The following is an 18,533-nucleotide window of genomic DNA, read 5'->3' as shown; positions in this document are numbered from 1 at the left end:
AGGTATGGCCGTGTAAATGAAAACTATACCAATGGCTTAATCTCTGTACAGATAGTGAGGCCAGCTCACTCTTGTTTAAAGGGTACAGTGATGGAGGTACGTTTTAATTTGTTACAAGCCTCAGCCCCATGGTTCAGTGTCCCGTATACATAATAAGGCCATAATGGCATGTATGTTCATAGTATTCAACATGATCAATTTCTGACAGAAATTTAGGTAAAACACAATGTTGCTTTAAAAGAATAATGCTTATTTAAAACATAATCAAATTCTGAGTCAGAGCTTTTTCACAAGACCCACTAAGTGATGTTTAAAAACCCATAGACATAAGTGGTTACCCTCTCTATTTTTTTTTAATAGCATAGTGACTACACCTGGCAGGTTTAGTGGATCTGTTTTATACTTGGTAAAAACCATTAACTTTGTCCTGCTGTCTGTATAAAAATGAAAACTAGCGTTGGGCAAGTTGACCAAGATTGCTGATATTCTGTAGTGAACAAGATGTCCAAAAATGTAACCCTGTAGCACCTCCTTCTGGGCAGTTAACAGTAATGTTGCGATCAAACTGGACACATTGTGTTCTGTCAGGTAACTATGAGACTGCCTGTTCTGATAAAACAGTTTGTGAGTCTCTGCAACATAGTCATCTGGTCAATATGTTTAAAATAATATATATTGCATGCCATGTTTCACTGTAGGGATGGTATAATAGTTTGATTTTGGTCTCATCAGATCATAGAACCTTTTTCATCAAGCTTTCAGAATACTTCAGATGGCAAGAGCAGCTTCTTGTCCTTCAACTAACAGAAAGGTCTGGTTGATGGAGTGCTGTAGAGATGCTTGTCCTTCAACTAACAGAAAGGTCTGGTTGATGGAATGCTTATAGAGATGCTTGTCCTTCTGGCAGATCCTCCCATTTCTACAGAGAAACCCAGAGAATCTATCAGTGGCCATTGGGTTCTTGGTCAGTTCCCTGTTTATTACCCACCTTGCTCAGTTACTTTGTTAAGCCCAGGCAATCATTTCTAGGAAAAGTATTGCTGGTTTTAACTTCTTCCTTTTCACAATGTTGGAGATCACTGGGCTCCTGAAAATATTAAACTTTGAAGTCTATGGAGAGGGAAAGTGTGTGACCTTGTATAGACAGGTGTTTGTCTTTCTAAATCTCTTCTAAAATGTCCATAGTTGTATGTAGGGTAACATGGGGCAAACGCACCCTCGGGTAAGACCCCATGGTGGGACATCTAAACCCAGTAGCTCCTTTCTTAAAAATACATTTTATTAAATACAAATTCTTCTGTCAACTGTAGCCATTTGTTTTACTTTATAATCCATTATCCTAAGCATAGCCATCTTCAACATACAAAAAAAAGAATAATACAGCAAATACACATTGATCTTAGGAGGGGCATATACTCATTGCATAGGGTTATACAGTGGATATACAAAGTCTACACACCCCTGTGAAAATGCCAGGTTTTTGTGATGTCAAACAATGAGACAAAGATAAATCATGTCAGAACTTTTTCCGCTTTTAATGTGACTTATAATGTGAACAATTCAATTGAAAAAACAAACTGAAATCTTTGAGGGGGAAAAATGAAAAATAAAATCCTTACACTAACCTTATTGCATAAGTGTGCACACCCTCTTATAACTGGGGATGTGGCTGTGTTCAGAATTAACCAATCACATTCAAACTCATGTTAAATAGACCTCATTACATAATTGTCATCATTTAAAGTGACTCTGATTAATCACAAATAAAGTTCAGCTGTTTTAGTAGGATTTTCCTGACATTTTCTTAGTTGCATCTCAGAGCAAAAGCCTTGGTCCGAAGAGAGCTTCCAAAGCATCAGAGGGGTCTCTTTGTTGAAAGATATCAGTCAGGAGAAGGGTACAAAATAATTTCCAAAGCATTAGATATACCATGGAACAAAGTGAAGACAGTCATCATCAAGTGGAGAAAATATGGCACAACAGAGACATGACCAAGAACTGGACGTCCCTACAAAATTGATGAAAAGACTAGGAGAAAACTGGTCAGGGAGGCCTACAGCAACATTAAAGGAGCTGGAGGAATTTCTGGCAAGTACTGGCTGTGTGCTACATGTGACAACAATCCCCCGTATTCTTCATATGAATGGGCTTAAGGAGTAGGGTGGCAAGACGGAAGCCTTTTCTTACAAAGAAAAACATCCAAGCCTGGCTGAACTTTGTAAAAACAAACATCAAGTCTCCCAAAAGCATGTCGGAAAATGTGTTATGGTCTGATGAAACCAAGGTTGAACATTTTGGCCATAATTCCAAAAGGTATGTTTGGCACAAAAACAACACTGCACATAACCCGAAGAACACCATACCCACAGTGAAGCATGGTGGTGGCAGCATCATGCTTTGAGGCTGTTTTTCTTCAGCTGGAACCGTGGCCTTAATCAGGGTGGAGGGAATTATGAACAGTTCCAAATACCAGGCAATTTTTGCACAAAACCTTCAGACCCAAACCTTCAGACCAAACCCATTAGAAAGCTGAAGATGAAGAGGAAGTTCACCTTTCAGCATGACAATGACCCAAAGCACACATCTAAATCCACAAAAGCTTGGCTTCACCAGAAGAAGATTAATGTTTTGGAATGGTCAGAGGCCAGAGCCCAGACCTGAATCCAATTGAACATCTGTGGGGTGATCTGAAGAGGGCTGTGCACAGGAGATGTCCTTGCAAATCTGAGATTTGGAGCGCTTTTGCAAAGAAGAGTGGGCAAATATTGCCACGTCAAGATGTGCCATACTAATAGACTCCTACCCAAAAAGACTAAGTGCTGTAATAAAATCAAAAGGTGCTTCAACAAAGTATTAGTTTAAGGGTGTCCACACTTATGCAACCAGGTTATTGTGAGTTTTTTTATTTTTTGTTTTTCCCCCTCAAAGACTTCAGTTTGATTTTCAATTGAATTGTTCACGTTATAGGTCACATTAAAGTTGGAAAAAGTTCTGACATTATTTATCTTTGTCTCATTCTTTTACATCACAAAAACCTGCCATTTTAACAGGGGTGTGTAGACTTTTTATATCCATTGTATATAATGCATTTTCATTGCACTGTTGGTAAATCATGCTCACAAAAAAGATTAACCCAATTAACTTTACACTCTTAAATATATTTTTTAATGCACAGCTTTTCCTAGCTGATGTGACTTTAAAATGGAATCTGTATTATCTTTAGAATTCTGAAAAGTACGAATTCACCACTAAATGACAAACATAAAAATGTAAATTTAGTGAACTGAATTTCTGTTTATCGTTTTGCTGTACGAGTACATACAGCACTACAGGCGGCGGTAGCACTTGTATTTTACTTCGGAGTTACACTAAAGAAGAAATTGTATGCTTGATCAAAAAAGGAAGCTTGACATTTCAAGATGGCGCTAGACGGAATGGACCATCATGTAAGCGATTTTTTCATTTCTTATTAAAAAAATAAAATCCTCCTTTGGGTTATATTGTATATGTAGCATTAATTAGAAACATAAACTAATGTTTTCTGTGGAGTTAAAATTTGGCGGAAGGAGATGTATTTATTTTGAACAAACTTAAACTTAGACAACCATACAGAATCGGTTCGGTTTGCTGTCTCATTGTAGCTAAGCTATGTAGCTAGCATGTTAGCTGCAATCAAATACATTGATTATGGGTTGTTTCAGCAGCATTTCGCACTGTAAATATTTGGCTGTACATAACCCAAATATAATTATTAATACTATGGCTTACTTGCTCTGGTAATGTTAACGGTAGGGTACAGTATTTTTCCGGAAAGAAGCTAAGTTAACTAAGTTAGCTAGCTACCGATAGCTGCTAATGATGTGACATATTTTAGGCAATGTAGCTACTGTATAGCTCATTATATTTCAAAGCCCAGTATTAGTGGTTATGGTTGCGTTGACTAAATGGTAGACCTAACTACGTTGCAGAAGCTACTGCACTAGCTTCAATGTTTCCCAGTGATGTTCATTTACTTAACCAGCAGGCTACCTTAATAATAAATTTGGTTTAGCTGCTTCACTTGACATCTTCGTTTAGGACAAACATCTCACGGTTTGAACGTCTGTGTATTCAGATGGAGCTGGACGATAGTAAAGGTGGCTCTGGTCTCAGGCAATACTACCTGTCCAAAATAGAAGAGTTACAGGTAAGTTAAACCAGGTTCAAGTGACCTTACGTTGCCTGTTAATTGCACCCTACTGACATAGCAAAATAATGTTGATGTCTTCTCTATTCCGGCAGTTGACAGTGAATGACAAGAGTCAAAATCTCAGACGTCTACAGGCTCAAAGGAATGAACTTAATGCAAAAGGTAGGATGGTTATATATGTTGCCTGTTTTCTTAAAAAAGCTTTTTTTCTAACCACTAGTTAAAAAACAAATTACCACTCAGAAACATGCTCATCATGTGTTAAAATCAGCTTGTTGTCCCCAGTGCGGCTCCTTCGAGAGGAACTGCAGCTGTTACAGGAGCAGGGCTCCTATGTTGGGGAAGTAGTGAGGGCCATGGACAAAAAGAAAGTGCTTGTCAAGGTGTGTGTATCGTAACATCTTTGTGTTGTTGCAGAAACATACTTTTTTTTCTTACACTGCATTTGAACCCTGAAGATACTGACCTTCTACTGTAACTCCTTAACTGTCCGTAACCAGGTCCATCCAGAGGGAAAATTTGTGGTGGATGTGGATAAGAACATTGACATAAATGATGTAAGTATTGGTTGCATTGTTGATTGTTGATGAGAAGTAGTAGTATTTTAAGTTGGCTATAGGCCAAGAGTGTTGGGCCAGTGAACAAAAAGTTCCTGATTCTAATCCCCAAGCTGACAAGGTACAAAAACTCACTTTTTACCTGAGCAAGACCATTGTCCCTAATTGATAAGAATATGTATTTACCTGGTAAAGTGATGGTTGATTGGGTTTTGGAATATTTCTTTCTTTTGGACTGAATATTTCTTTCTTTTGGACTGAATATTTCTAAACCTTTGAGAATTAATGAGAACGACAATTTTGTTTGGAAACGCTTCCATTTTCCCCTAAATATGCCAGCTCTCTAGTGATTTGACTTCCAACCATTTTTGACAGTTAGCTAGATTGCCGCATAGAGAAAACAATGATGTAATAAATGCAGTTGCACAAATGAGATGTGTGTAATTTTCAGGCACCCATTTTGTCTCTCGCATGCTACTTTCGGATATACTGTCTAAAATTATGCAACCTTTATGTAAAGTCTCTAACACTGGCTTGCCAAAAAGAAAAAAAAAACTGAAATTAAGAATGAACTGTAACAAACTTCATAATTATTCTTGGACTTACATGCCTAGGTAATGTCTTTGCCACATCCCGCCAGGTGACCCCAAATTGTCGCGTGGCGCTGCGCAACGACAGCTACACCCTGCACAAGATCCTGCCAAACAAGGTGGACCCGCTGGTCTCCCTTATGATGGTGGAGAAAGTGCCTGACTCCACCTATGAGATGATTGGCGGCCTGGACAAGCAGATCAAGGAGATCAAGGAAGTGATTGAGCTGCCAGTCAAACACCCCGAACTCTTCGAGGCTCTCGGGATTGCACAGCCCAAGGTGAGGGGCCCAGAAGGGATTATTGGATTCTTGCTTGATGCACATGTTGGATCAGCCCGTTACGCTACCCTCTCTGAGCTTATAAAGTAGGCTCAATGCCCTTTACATTTGAGTTTACCGTATAAGGTCACTGAGTGGGCAGCGTAATGTGATTTTATTCTTCAATATTCGTTGTTAAAAAGTGCCGTGGTTTGGATCCCAAAGGAACATAACATCTAGGCTAGGGATGTCAATAATGAATCCAACGTTGATAAATAATCAATAAGAATTTGATCGATGGCCATTTATTTGATCGACATAGTCAGTTTCAGTTTAGTATTACTTGAGAAGGCTATATGTAACTAGTCCTGGGGGAACCCCCTGAATAATCTGTATAGTCCAGTGAAATATTAATCAAGCAAAAATAAGTCTGGCTTGTGTTCATTTTGATTTAAACAAATTATCAGGTTCACTGCAAATACTGTGGGTTAAAATGACACAAAGACTACGTTAATGATGTATTACTTGACAAACAAACATCCTATCACCTTGGCTAAGGGTTCGTCCTCCTCTCAAACTACCATTACATTGATGTTCGCTAGAAATAACTGTGATCAACAACGGGCAGGGGATAATACCTGAGATTGGCCAGGTAATGGAGAAAGATTGCCTGTAAATATTATTGACGGTGAAGGTGTTTTGAACGGTTAATGAACTAGGTGGAACCGAGATATAACATTCCATTGCGAGGCACGGTTACCGGGAGCATAGAAAGGCCCTGCTGTGATAAAGTAACTTTCTGCGGGATATTCTACCACCACTGGATGCTAATCCAACAGACTGGACAAACCGTACCCCCATGCACTTGCAACTTGACCCTGAGCATTTTTGAAAAATGTCAATAGGTTTGTGTGGAAATCAGATCAGCTTTTCATAGTTCAGTAATCTGAGTTCAAAGACGCTTCATTTTAAACTGTTGTGTTTTAATAATGGAAAGTTGCTTGTTTTTTTGTTTGTTTATATTTGATATGGTTGTATAAAGTATTTATGGTATATCCGTAGAGCGTGTTGTCGGCCTAATTTAAATATAGTTTGCTTAGTCATCCAAAAATGGTGAGTCCAATGGATTATTATTTTAAATACAGGCCTAGGTTTAACATTTTATTGATCTTTTAAAATATACTTTTTACATTTTTAATCCAAACAAATTGATTGCATTTCCATATGTTTAAATTTTTAATCCAGCAAGGAGGTATGAGTGTTGTTCTCGTTTTTTGATTGTTTGGTATGTTGTGTCAAATATGTCCACATCTTGTGAAAATTAAGATTTTATTTAGGGAGAAAATGACACATTGGAGATTTTTCAGCATAGATGTTTTTTTTGTTTTTTTTAATGAATCGATTAATTGATCTTTTATGGTGTCGACCATCTTTTTAAGGAAATGGCTTAAAATGTGCAACCCTGATCTAGGCACTAGCTAATTCTAGCACAGTTAAAACATTGTGTCTGTCTCCCTCCCTCTCCACCAGGGAGTGCTGCTGTACGGACCGCCGGGCACAGGAAAGACCCTTCTGGCCAGAGCTGTGGCCCACCACACCGACTGCACCTTCATCAGGGTGTCTGGATCAGAGTTGGTGCAGAAATTCATTGGAGAGGGTGAGTGAGCAACGGTTACTTTGATTGGCCAAATCAATTACCATTACGAATTTCCATGCATTGACTTATTCTATAATGTCTTGAAAGTATATAGAATTCTAGAATCGGGGTAGGTATGTTTCTGTGGTTCCTGTTTTAAAGTGACTGAAGAACGCTCCAACCTGTTCCAACTCTTATTTTTCAAAGTGCAAAGAGTTGTGAGCAATATTTCTGTGACTATGGGAGTGGTAAAACAGAAGCTGTCTTTAGGACTTCAGTCACGTCTCAACGCTGGCTGCCACCTTGCTCCTTTTCCCTCACCTCAGGTGCCCGCATGGTGCGGGAGCTGTTTGTCATGGCCCGCGAGCACGCGCCCTCCATCATCTTTATGGATGAGATTGATTCTATTGGCTCATCGCGTCTGGAGGGGGGCAGCGGGGGCGACAGTGAGGTGCAGAGGACCATGCTGGAGCTGCTGAACCAGCTGGATGGCTTCGAGGCCACCAAGAACATCAAGGTGTGTCTTACAAATACACTGTTGTCTTGGTAAAGATTTCTCATTGTATGTGACAGTAACACTCAGGCTTTGTGACACCAAACACAGTGTCTACAGCCTCACTACATTTCTATGTTGTAGCACCCTTGAGTCCACTTCTCCACTGATTACAGCTTGTCAGTCTCTTGATGAGACTGAGTGACAACACTACGGCTTGGCATCAATCACACTCTGTCTACTTCTTGGTCCTCTCTCCATAGTCCCCTAACCTAGTGGTTCTCAAACCTTTCCTGCGGGCCCCCAGGCGTCTCACTGTTTTGGTGTAGCCCCAAACTAGTTCACCTGAATCAAATAGTCAAGGGCTTGTATAAAGGTGTGCAGTCTTTGGAATACATCTAACACAATGGCTGCCCAGGAGAGATTTAACAACCTCTGTTCTGACCCTCTTAATCTATATTTGAATGTTCTCTGCCATAGTACAGAGTAAAGAACAAGTAAGCATTTGTACATGTTTTTTTTATTGTAATTTGAAATTAAATCTAAATGTTATAAGAACCAGTTGCAAAAAGTAGTATGGTTTCTAAATATTTATTTAGAAAATAGACGAAGTTTAAAAAGTGGGTTTTAGTGTTTTTAAAGACCAATAGTAGCTAGGTCCATGTCCAACAGTTCAGTGCTTGGCCCTCTTACTTGGAGGCTGACACTTTGATCTCCTGCCTCTTCCTCTCCTGATGCTATAGAACAGGAGGGGTAAAAAATACAAACAGATATTGTAGGTCAAGACCACAGTAAGACTATAGTTAGACCCATCATTTAGTCAAATACAGAGGGGTTCTGCTCCACCTGGTCATCTCTGCAGCCAGGAGCAGGGATACACAGCCTGGTAACCAGGGGCCAGCTGGAGATGTGGCTGTTCTGTTCTCCACCCCAGGCCTCTTGGTTGTAGCGGTGGGGACGAGCCTGTTTTAGCTGCCGGCGCCCTTTCTCCTTGCAGACTAGTGGCTCAACAGGAGAGGGGACTTTACCGTTACCACCTTGCTGGTGGAGGCTTGAGGACCCAGGGCTGCTGGAGTCACAAGGAGCTTGTGATGCGGGCAGAGATACACTCTCCTAGGTGGACTGAGAGGAAGAGATGCTACCTTCTGCTATCTCATACTTCGTTGCCTGCTCAGCCGAGTGTTGTTTCCCAAGAATGAGTCTTGCATTTTCCATAAAGTAGTCATCCCAACACTTAGGGGGAGCTACACTTGCCCTACAGCTGTACTTGTTCATTATAATTTATGAAGAATTGAAAAGTCTTAGGTTAGAGGTTAAATATGTGATGGTTTCTCTGTTAATTCATGTAGTAGACTGTCTTGATCAGGCATGGTTTTCAACACCAAAGTTCTTTAGAATCTTGAGTTGTTGTACAATCTGTGCAATAATGTGAGTTTAGAATTAATGATGTCATAAGCAGCATCAAGTAGCCAATCGGTTTTGCATTGTTGACCTGTAGTTAGTTGGTTAATCCAGTCCACAGACAGAATATTCCCCTGCCCCCACCTTTTGACCTAACCCTAACCTCAGAGACACCTGTGCCTAAACCTAATTTCAGTGGCACCCATGCCTTAACCTAACCTCAATTGTGCCAACATTAATTATGTCATAACACCAACATGGCGATATCAGATCAGTCATCAATATTTGTTCCATTTCTCACTCACCTCCATGTCACCTGCTCTCCCTGACCCCTTCGCATCTCTCTCTACTCTGAACAAACCAGAGTTAACACAAAATGAATATGTTCAGGTAACAAGTGGTGTTTCTTTCCATGATGTTCAGGAATGGATTACTAACCATTTCTGATCTGTAAGGAAATTATTATTTTATCAAGAAACATTGCATAGCCTACTTCTATCATCAGACTGGTACGCTCTCTCATTGTGCTCAACTCTTCTTATTTTATGAGGCTGCCCAAAAAACAGATGAATGTCACTGCCATCATTCCTCTTGTTCATGATGACGCACAGAATGAAAGCTGACTGTAATTAAACTGCTCACAGTTTAATCAAACACTAATAATGCTTTTTATCACAAGCAAGTACAGCTATATAGTATACTATACAAATATGCAATAAATGAAAGCTAATACTGTCTACATAAATTACACATGCAGGGCAACATAAATTGATTCTTTACTCAGACTTCAAGTGGGCTTTCTGACATGTGGCTAGTTTACTTTCCAGTTGACTTAGCTATGATGGCTAATGTTCATGATGGTTGACCTTTGTTTCCATGTATAATTACTCACACGTTTTAGCAAAATATGAATTCCAGAATTAGAGTTCCAGCGCAAAACGTATTGATGTTGTCGTTAAAACGAGGGGAGGTCCCCCCCCGAATATACAGGTCCAGAAAAAATTAAGTCTCTTAATTTTAACCCTTCTGTTCCTCATTCAAAACCTTCCTTTTCAAATTTTTTGGGGAGGAAAGAAAAAGGTGCACTGGTTTCTTAATTTTTTCCGGAGCTGTATAATTACGCCCTTGGTTTGATTATATTTTATGAAATTACTGATTACAGTAGGCAGTTTGAACATTTGGGCATGGATTTTTAAAAAAACAAAAAAAATATCTTTGTTTCAACAATTGATATGTATCTTTGTACTATTTTCTATTAAATATAGGGATAAATTATTTGCATTTTTTACACAGCGTCCTGACTTACGGAAACTGGTTGTATTTATAGTTAGCCATCTTTGCCAAATTTGTTCTGTTGCCTCTCTTCATTTGACAAACTTTAAAACATATTTTGCACATGGGTGAAATTTGACTTTGGGTTCCCTCTCTATACTATTTGAAGACCCTTTTTTGCCTACAACAGTAAAGCATCTGGCGAATTTTTGACTCTCCTATTATTGTATCACTTTCAATTGTAGTATCACCACTTTGGGTGTATGGTTGATTATGTACTTTTTATAAAGGATATTGGGGAAGTAGTAATGTGTTAGAATACACAAGCAAAAAACGTCAAATAATCACAAATATTTTGAGTTGTTTCTTTTTTCCCCTCTCACTGAGCTTGAATGTTACACAGTATGAGGGTCTCGTTGCTAGTGTTGGCTTTTTTTCAGCTAAATAGACAAAGGTAGCTGGCTAAAAGACAGATGTATGTAGAAAGGGCCAAACCCCTTAAGAAGGTGAATAAAAAGCTAAATAATGATGTTTTAAATGCGTTTCCTTCAGGTCATCATGGCCACCAACCGCATTGACATCCTGGACTCTGCACTGCTCCGGCCCGGCCGCATTGACAGGAAGATCGAGTTCCCCCCTCCCAATGAAGAGGTTAGTGCCCACCCAGCACATTTTCATTACCTGCTGAAATATTTTGAGAAACATTTGTTTTTTTAATTACTCTAGTCATAATTTAGTTCTTCAGTTTATCAAGTGTTGTATCTTGTAGTTATATTAGTAATAAAAACCTTATCTGGAATATTTTTGCATTGACCCTCTCATCTTCAAGCAAGCTGCATGCTAGGATATTTTCTTGATTCTGTCCCCATCAATTTTTTTCTGCTCCTCAGGCCCGTTTGGACATCCTGAAGATCCATTCAAGGAAAATGAATCTGACACGCGGCATCAACCTGAGGAAGATTGCGGAGTTGATGCCCGGGGCTTCCGGGGCCGAGGTTAAGGTGAGGGATGGGGATAGTTTAGAACGGGTTGTCCAACATGAGGTTGATCAGGTTGAAGTTGCCCCCCTGTGTTCATACTTTACTTTGGGAACCAACTCTGGTCTTGAAGCACAAAAGGCTGACTGTAGCCGAATTCTGGTCCCTTTCCTCTAACAGGGCTTTTGACCAATCACTTCCAATGTTTTTCAGAGCTGATATAATCAATAAGAGGAACAATAATTAGACAAAGAAAATAATTGGGATGCCTGTATGAATCAAACCAAACAAATGTGCTTTTTTCCACTGTGTAAAACATGGTTCTCCTGGTTCTCAGGGCGTGTGCACTGAGTCTGGGATGTATGCCCTCCGGGAGAGGAGAGTACACGTCAACCAGGAGGACTTTGAAATGGCTGTTGCTAAGGTTAGTCCTCCATCTTATTTTTTACCAACACCTGATTGTATCTGTTTAAAAAACAATTGGCTCTGTATCCTTTCTAATTATCCTCTCTAGCCTGTTTTTGCAAGAGCAGCCATAAGTCATTTGGGGGTCAACAAACCTGGCTTCTTTATAAGGGTATTTTATTACTTGTTAATAACACTGTCCCGTATTTCTTACCAGGTTATGCAGAAGGACAGTGAGAAGAACATGTCTATCAAGAAACTCTGGAAGTAGACCTTTGGGAATTTTTTTGGACCTCAATGCAGAAAATTACCCACAAATTCACACATGTATATTTTTCCTCTTTTGTTTAGGGTTGGTTTATAATTGTTACCTACAATTCATTCTAAAATAAATGGTGTCTCCCCACTGAGAAACCAGTCTCCCCCCCCCCCTTTTTTCCCCCTTTGCTGTCACCTAGTTCCAGATCAGTTTGTGCATTATAATTTGACCACTGGGATCGGTTATACAAAGAACTAATCAGGTACCAGGCTACTTTTCATGAGTTTTGATTATAGTTAAACATTTTGTCAAGACAAATCCCCCTTTGTACCTGATGCTCACATGGCCCCTTCAACATGATTGATCTAGTTCAAGTTCTGGTTGATACGTTTTTAGACAGAGGGTAATGATTTCAAGGGCAAATTGATTATGAATCAAATACATTTATTTCAAAAAAGCTTTTTACATTAGCAGTTGTCAAAAAGTACCTTTACTGATAGCCAGAAACAAAAGTTAATGCAGAGTGGCTTGGAAACTTCCTAGTTGGGTCCAAAATCCTTTTCTGGCTGTGCCAGATGAAGATTGTAAGTGTACATTTACCTTTTTTGGGGCAATGTCAATGTTTTTGCATGTTCAGAAGACAAGCAGGTCAGTAAATGCAAGTGGGCTGTGACTCAGAGACCTGCATGTTGTGATCCTAATGTGTGTATTGGTATGTATGGCTGGACCAATTCCGAGAAGTAAGCAGGAGCTACTCCATGTAACGCTTCGTAGGTAAACCTGAAAAATCTGCCGTAGACGTACCAGACAGCCAGTGTCAAGAAGCTGATGCTGTGATCAAATGTTTTTTTTCTAGTTAAAATACTAGCAGCTAACGAATGTACACTGCTCAAAAAAATTAAGGGTACTCTTAAATCACTCATCAGGTCACGATGAACGAAATATATTAAAGCTGAAAATCTTTGCTGTACATGGTGTAATTTGTTGAGGACAAAATGTAACAACGGCCAATGGAAACAAAACTGCTTGAGGGCTGGATTTGAACTCTTATGTAGACAATTGAAGTCAAAGGCTGTTCCAACTTGTGTGAATTTCATCACGGCAACTCATAATGCTACTCAGTAGTGTGTATGGCCCCCATGTGCCTCTATGCACTCATAACAATGCCTGGGCATTCTCCTGATGAGACGGCAAATTGTGTCCTGGGTGAACTGTTGGGCCCTGTCCGGGGCCTCCCCCGGAATAGGGCCACAGTGTCACTGGACCCCCCTGTCTCAGCCCCAAGGTCTTACACTGCCATATTATTATGCTGGGGGAGTAGGGTCAGTTCTCCTTCTCCACTATAAATCCCTGTAGATCCAAGGAATGCATTTTCAAAATGTTCCCTGTCTCCTGCCGTTTTAAACTTAGGAGGATATGAGGTCTTGGCCCACACCTGAGGAGTACCTGGCTTGAAAGACCCGTTGCTGTCCCTGTCCGAAGTCCTCCTGGTTGTGTTGCAGATCAAGACGATATCCCTGACGATTTCAGCTGCCACCTCCCCCCTCCCCTGTGTTGTCCCTGTCCTTCTGACCTGGACTAAGTTTAAATAGACTGGAATTTGTACTCTTTAATATGTTCACCTGGCACTGTCAGAAGAGGACTGGTCACCCCTCTGAGGCTGGGTCCTCTCTAGGTTTCTTCTTAAATTTCAGCCTTCTTAAGGAGTTTTTCCTAGCCACTGAAATTCAACACACTGTTGTTTGCTTCTTGGGTTTTAAGGCAGGGTGTTTTGTAAAGGCACTTTGTGACAACTGCTGATGTAAAAAGGGCTTTACAAATACATTTGGGGCATCAGTGAGCTCCTGGACAGTCTGTGGCGCTACTTGGTCGGGTCGGATGCACCGATAGACAACGTCCCAAAAGTTCTCAATTGGATTCAGGTCTGGGGAACTGATGAGGGCCAGTCAATGGCATCAATGCCTTTGTCATCCAGGAACTGCCTACACACTCCAAGTAAATGAATCCATATATGTTATACTTACACCACATACAGCGCTTTTAGTGTAGAATTTTGGAGACTTGTGATTTTAAAGGTAAAGGGCTTCACTGAAGAGACATTGGAAGGAGACCTTCCTTAACAGAAATCAAGTGAGTAGTGTCACTTATGTCACTGGTGATTTATGACCCTGGTGGATGGGGCTTCCGGTATGAACTGACAGGTGGGCGGATGTATGGACTTCCTTATGACGTGTTAGGTCGGGACTTGGTCGGGACTGGAATGACATGCATGTCTGGTTACTTGCATATATCATGTTTTACAATGATTGATAACCCCCCCAGACAAGTTTTATAACAGTAGTGAGATCTTTGATGTTTAACAAAAGGGTCTTAGGGTTCCAGCTTGTTAAATTCCCAGGTAATTGATAAGTGTTAAATCAGCGGCACGATGTTTGTTGTTTAACAAAAGGGTGCCAAGATTCAGTAATGCTAAATTCCCCCGGCAACAGATACAGTGAGGAGAACAAGTATTTGATACACTGCCGATTTTGCAGGTTTTCCCACTTACAAAACATGTAGAAGTCTGTCATTTTTATCATAGGTACTCTTTAACTGTGTGTGACGGAATCTAAAACAAAAATCCAGAAAATCGCATTGTATGATTTTTAAGTAATTAATTTGATTGCATGATTTCTGTTTTAGATTCCGTCTCTCACAGTTGAAGTGTACCCATGATAAAAATACAACAGATGTCTTATAACCAGTGGATGTTAACCTTTCATGTTTTATGAGGCAATAGGCTCTGTGCACAAGTGTATGGACGAACTTCCGCTTTAGCCAGATGTCGGCATATCATTTTCCGGTTTACTTAAGGCGATCACCCGCGTCGCCCCAAAATTTCAGTTTTTAGTAGATGTCTCCAAGACCTGCTTAAAATAAGCATTAGTGATGTCGAATTGATCGAATTGTTGATGCCTGGTCTCCTGCTCCAACAAGCAAGCGGAACAAGGGATTCAAACTCTACGTATCGAGTTATCTGCACAACTACGAGGGTAAGTAGCTTACTGTGGTGTGCCGGCCAGCTATCGGCTAAGCTATTTAGCGACGTGTTGCTTTTTAGTGTAGTATTAGGCAGGACAATATAACGCATAAAAATTCACCCTAGCCTCCAAAACAGCAAAAGAACACTGGCTGAGCTGGAACACTGGCTGAGCTGGAACGCTTGCGCGTCCCCATAGCAAGTGAATTGAAACGAACCTTCGTTCAGCCTCTTCTAACCTGAATGAAGCTTGAAATTCCATAGCCTCAAAACAGGTCTCTTTTATTTTACTACTGTAACCTCATTTCACAACGAAACTGAAAACTAACAACTGGCATAGGAAATAAACATCTGGTCCTATATGGTATTAATTGCGCTTAAACCTGCATTATGTGGAAGTATATAAAAAATAAATAGCCTTTTCTGACTATTTCTAGTCTAGCATTTGAAGTCATTGAATGGTACAAGCCATAATTTATTAAAAAGAGGACATTCTCCTGATTAAAATGATGCCCCACTTATACCTTAAACTTAAATGAGTCACGTACATTATATATATATTTTTTTTCCGTCATTCATCACTCATCTTGTTGTGAGTTTAGGTGTTTACTAATGCGGATGAGTATTAGTAAGTAAACCGGAAACTGCAATACCGACTTCTAGACAAAAGCGGAAGTTCGTCACTACGCTGGTGCACAGAGTCTATAGGTGATTGGTGTGGTCTGTGTATTTAAACCACGCAGACCCTGGTGTTGGTCATTGTCTTGCCTGTATAAACTTACATACACATTACAAAAAATGGCGGATTGTGCAGCAATCAACATTTTGGGTGAAACACTGTTGAAAATTACCAGCTTAACTGCTGCTCAGCCAGTCGGCAAGAGATTACAAATGGACGGTGAAAACTCCATCAATATGCCAGCCCCAAAGAAACCGATGTGGAGTTTCCCCCGAATTCAACAACTACATCAGGATATTTTAGCACAGGAGTGGAAGTTGGAATACGGGCGGATTGCTGGATACATTTTCAACCCTGAGATAAGAGGTTGCATTTTATGAATTGCCGTAAGGCCAAGTGTTTAAGGCAGGTGTGACTGATCAAATGGTCTTTAATGCCGGTTTATGGACCACCTTTCGAAAAGTGTTTTGTTTGGGGCCAAAACAGGGAACACTTTACGGTAGATGTACTGCTTAAAGTAACTGACGGAATGAAATGTGTGATTGGAACTATTTCCTGACAATGTCGGTGTGTTAGAGTGTGACTGTGCACTGTTCGACAGAAGTACAACTCTGAAGCCCTGCCTTAAGCTAACAGTCCTCAAAACAGCCTGTAAACAGACAGTCCGCCTGTGACTGACAAGCAGCCGGCAGACCAGACCCGTTGCCTTGAGGGGACAAGAGTTGGCTTAGCCCCCTTAGTTGTATTTTCTGCCCCCCCCCGTTTTAAACCCAATTGAAAAATTGTCAAAAAACTGATTAGCCCCCTCCTCATTTTAAACAGCCCCCTCAGTTACTTCGTCTTTGAGCCGGGCCTGCAAATGACTATGAAATATGTCTCAAGAATACAACCAACCAGAGTTTGAAGAACCCAAGGCTAAGGACCTTGGATGGCAACGCTGAATCCGGCTATGCAGCCCCGGACCCTGAACCCTCGATTCAACTGTCTTACCCACAAAGAAACTGTCAATGGCTTGACCGGCTTGGCGCTCAGCTAGGACCTCTTAGTCTATCATACCTATCAAAAGCTGTCAAACGCTAAAAGTTATCACAGTTATCACTTGTCTCGACACGGCTGATTTTCTTTTGGAGACCCGTTATGATGACATAGTGGAGACCGTTTTAACGCCGCGACGGAAACGTGCTGGTCAAGGCTTTGAAAGCATCTGGTTTTCATGCACTGCTGACCGAAGTTCACTTGGCAGCTAAGAACCTTCTTCAAACTCAAGTCGGAGCCGACCATCACACAGAGACTGAGTGAGAATATGGATGAATACATGTATACATTTAATGCGGAAGCTGAATGCAACGTAGTAGAATCTTGGTGTGACAAAAACAAAGAAACTGGTGTCTAAGGATGGGTAACTTTAGTTCTGTTTACATGTATCTAAACAAATTCTTTGTGGCTTTAATGATTAAACAATTGATGCACAAAGCTATCAAGAGTGGATTTGATGGTTGTATACTTTTTTATAACCAAGACCTTGTCAGTATAAAGCGTTTTAATAATCTGAACATATGGAAACGGTCAGGAACACATCTGATGATTGGCCGCAATTGTTGTCAAACGGTGTTGAAACAAATGCTCTAAACAACTTCATGTATAAACTTCTATCATTTTTAAATGCTGACTACAAAGACTTTAAAATTGGCCACGTGTTATGTATGTTTACGTATGTAACAGATGTTTGTGTGATAAAACTACTGAGTAATGAAGCTGTGGATGTAGATTGTATTTCTAAAATGTTTACAGATTTTCTAATCAGCAGAAATCTGAATGTGTAACTTTTCTTAAATTCTTGGATGACGTGTAATTCCAAAGACTCAAATGTTAAACATGTATTACTTTTCATTATTGACACAATGCTCTATGATGTCTGAACAGGTTATGAAAAGTATTTACTACGACCAGTCAAACCAGTCAAATACGCATGAATTAGTGCGCTGAGAAATAAAAGCGATATTGAGGTAAAGCGAGCATTTCAAAACATTAAAAGAAGGAAGAACAGGAATTACTGAAAATAATCATGGCTAAGGCTCCTCCAAGAACTGCCACCTTAACGTGGTGGAGGGGTTTGAGTACCCGAGTGACCCTAGGAGCTATGTTGTCTGGGGCTATATGCCCCTGGTAGGGTCTCCCAAGGCAAACAGGTCTTAGGCGACGGGTCAGACTAAGAGCGGTTCAAAACCCCCTTAATGAAGAAAAACATTTTGAGTACCGTGACGTCGCCCGGTATGGCGCAGCCGGGGCCCCACCCTGGAGCCAGGCCCGGGGTTGGGGCTCGTATGCGAGCGCCTGGTGGCCGGGCCTTCCCCCATGGGGCCCGGCCGGGCTCAGCCCGAACGGGCGACGTGGGGCCGCCCTCCCGTGGGCTCACCACCCACAGGAGGGACCATAAGGGGCCGGTGCGAAGAGGATCGGGCGGCAGTCGAAGGCAGGGGCCTAGACAACCCGATCTCTGGACACGGAAACTGGCTCTAGGGACGTGGAATGTCACCTCGCTGGCGGGGAAGGAGCCTGAGTTGGTGCGTGAGGTTGAGAGGTTCCGATTAGAGGTAATCGGGATCACCTCTACACACGGCTTGGGCTCTGGAACCACACTCCTTGAGAGAGGATGGACTCTTCACCACTCTGGAGTTGCCCATGGTGAGAGGCGGCGGGCTGGTGTGGGTTTGCTCATAGCTCCCCAGCTCTGCCGCCATGTGTTGGAGTTTACCCCGGTGAACGAGAGGGTCGTTTCCCTGCGCCTACGGGTCG

At 41.0% G+C, this 18,533-nt stretch overlaps 1 protein-coding gene across 1 annotated transcript; it reads left to right on the top strand.

Moving 5' to 3' along the window:
• The first annotated feature begins 3,345 nt into the window (after window positions 1–3,345).
• Window positions 3,346–12,198, top strand: psmc5 (proteasome 26S subunit, ATPase 5). The gene is made up of 12 exons (XM_010864581.4): window positions 3,346–3,446; window positions 4,115–4,186; window positions 4,282–4,351; window positions 4,475–4,572; window positions 4,690–4,746; window positions 5,387–5,617; window positions 7,127–7,253; window positions 7,559–7,749; window positions 10,951–11,049; window positions 11,289–11,399; window positions 11,713–11,799; window positions 11,998–12,198. Exons 1-12 carry the CDS (start codon window positions 3,420–3,422, stop codon window positions 12,049–12,051), a joined length of 1,224 nt encoding a protein of 407 aa, XP_010862883.1. The 5' UTR covers window positions 3,346–3,419; the 3' UTR covers window positions 12,052–12,198.
• Window positions 12,199–18,533: the final 6,335 nt, after the last annotated feature.

Source organism: Esox lucius, chromosome 5 (genome assembly GCF_011004845.1).
Source record: "Esox lucius isolate fEsoLuc1 chromosome 5, fEsoLuc1.pri, whole genome shotgun sequence".
Classification (NCBI taxonomy): domain Eukaryota; kingdom Metazoa; phylum Chordata; class Actinopteri; order Esociformes; family Esocidae; genus Esox; species Esox lucius.
The sequence above is the reverse complement of the archived record's forward strand: the minus strand, read 5'-3'. Positions and strand labels throughout refer to the sequence as shown.

What these genes read in the sequence shown, in the direction of transcription:
- psmc5 (XM_010864581.4), top strand. Translation starts at nt 3,420, where the DNA reads ATGGCGCTAGACGGAATGGACCATCAT. An exon ending in GCAGAAATTCATTGGAGAGG is followed by an intron (nt 7,254 to 7,558) that starts GTGAGTGAGCAA and finishes CCCTCACCTCAG; the next exon opens with GTGCCCGCATGGTGCGGGAG. An exon ending in TTGAAATGGCTGTTGCTAAG is followed by an intron (nt 11,800 to 11,997) that starts GTTAGTCCTCCA and finishes ATTTCTTACCAG; the next exon opens with GTTATGCAGAAGGACAGTGA.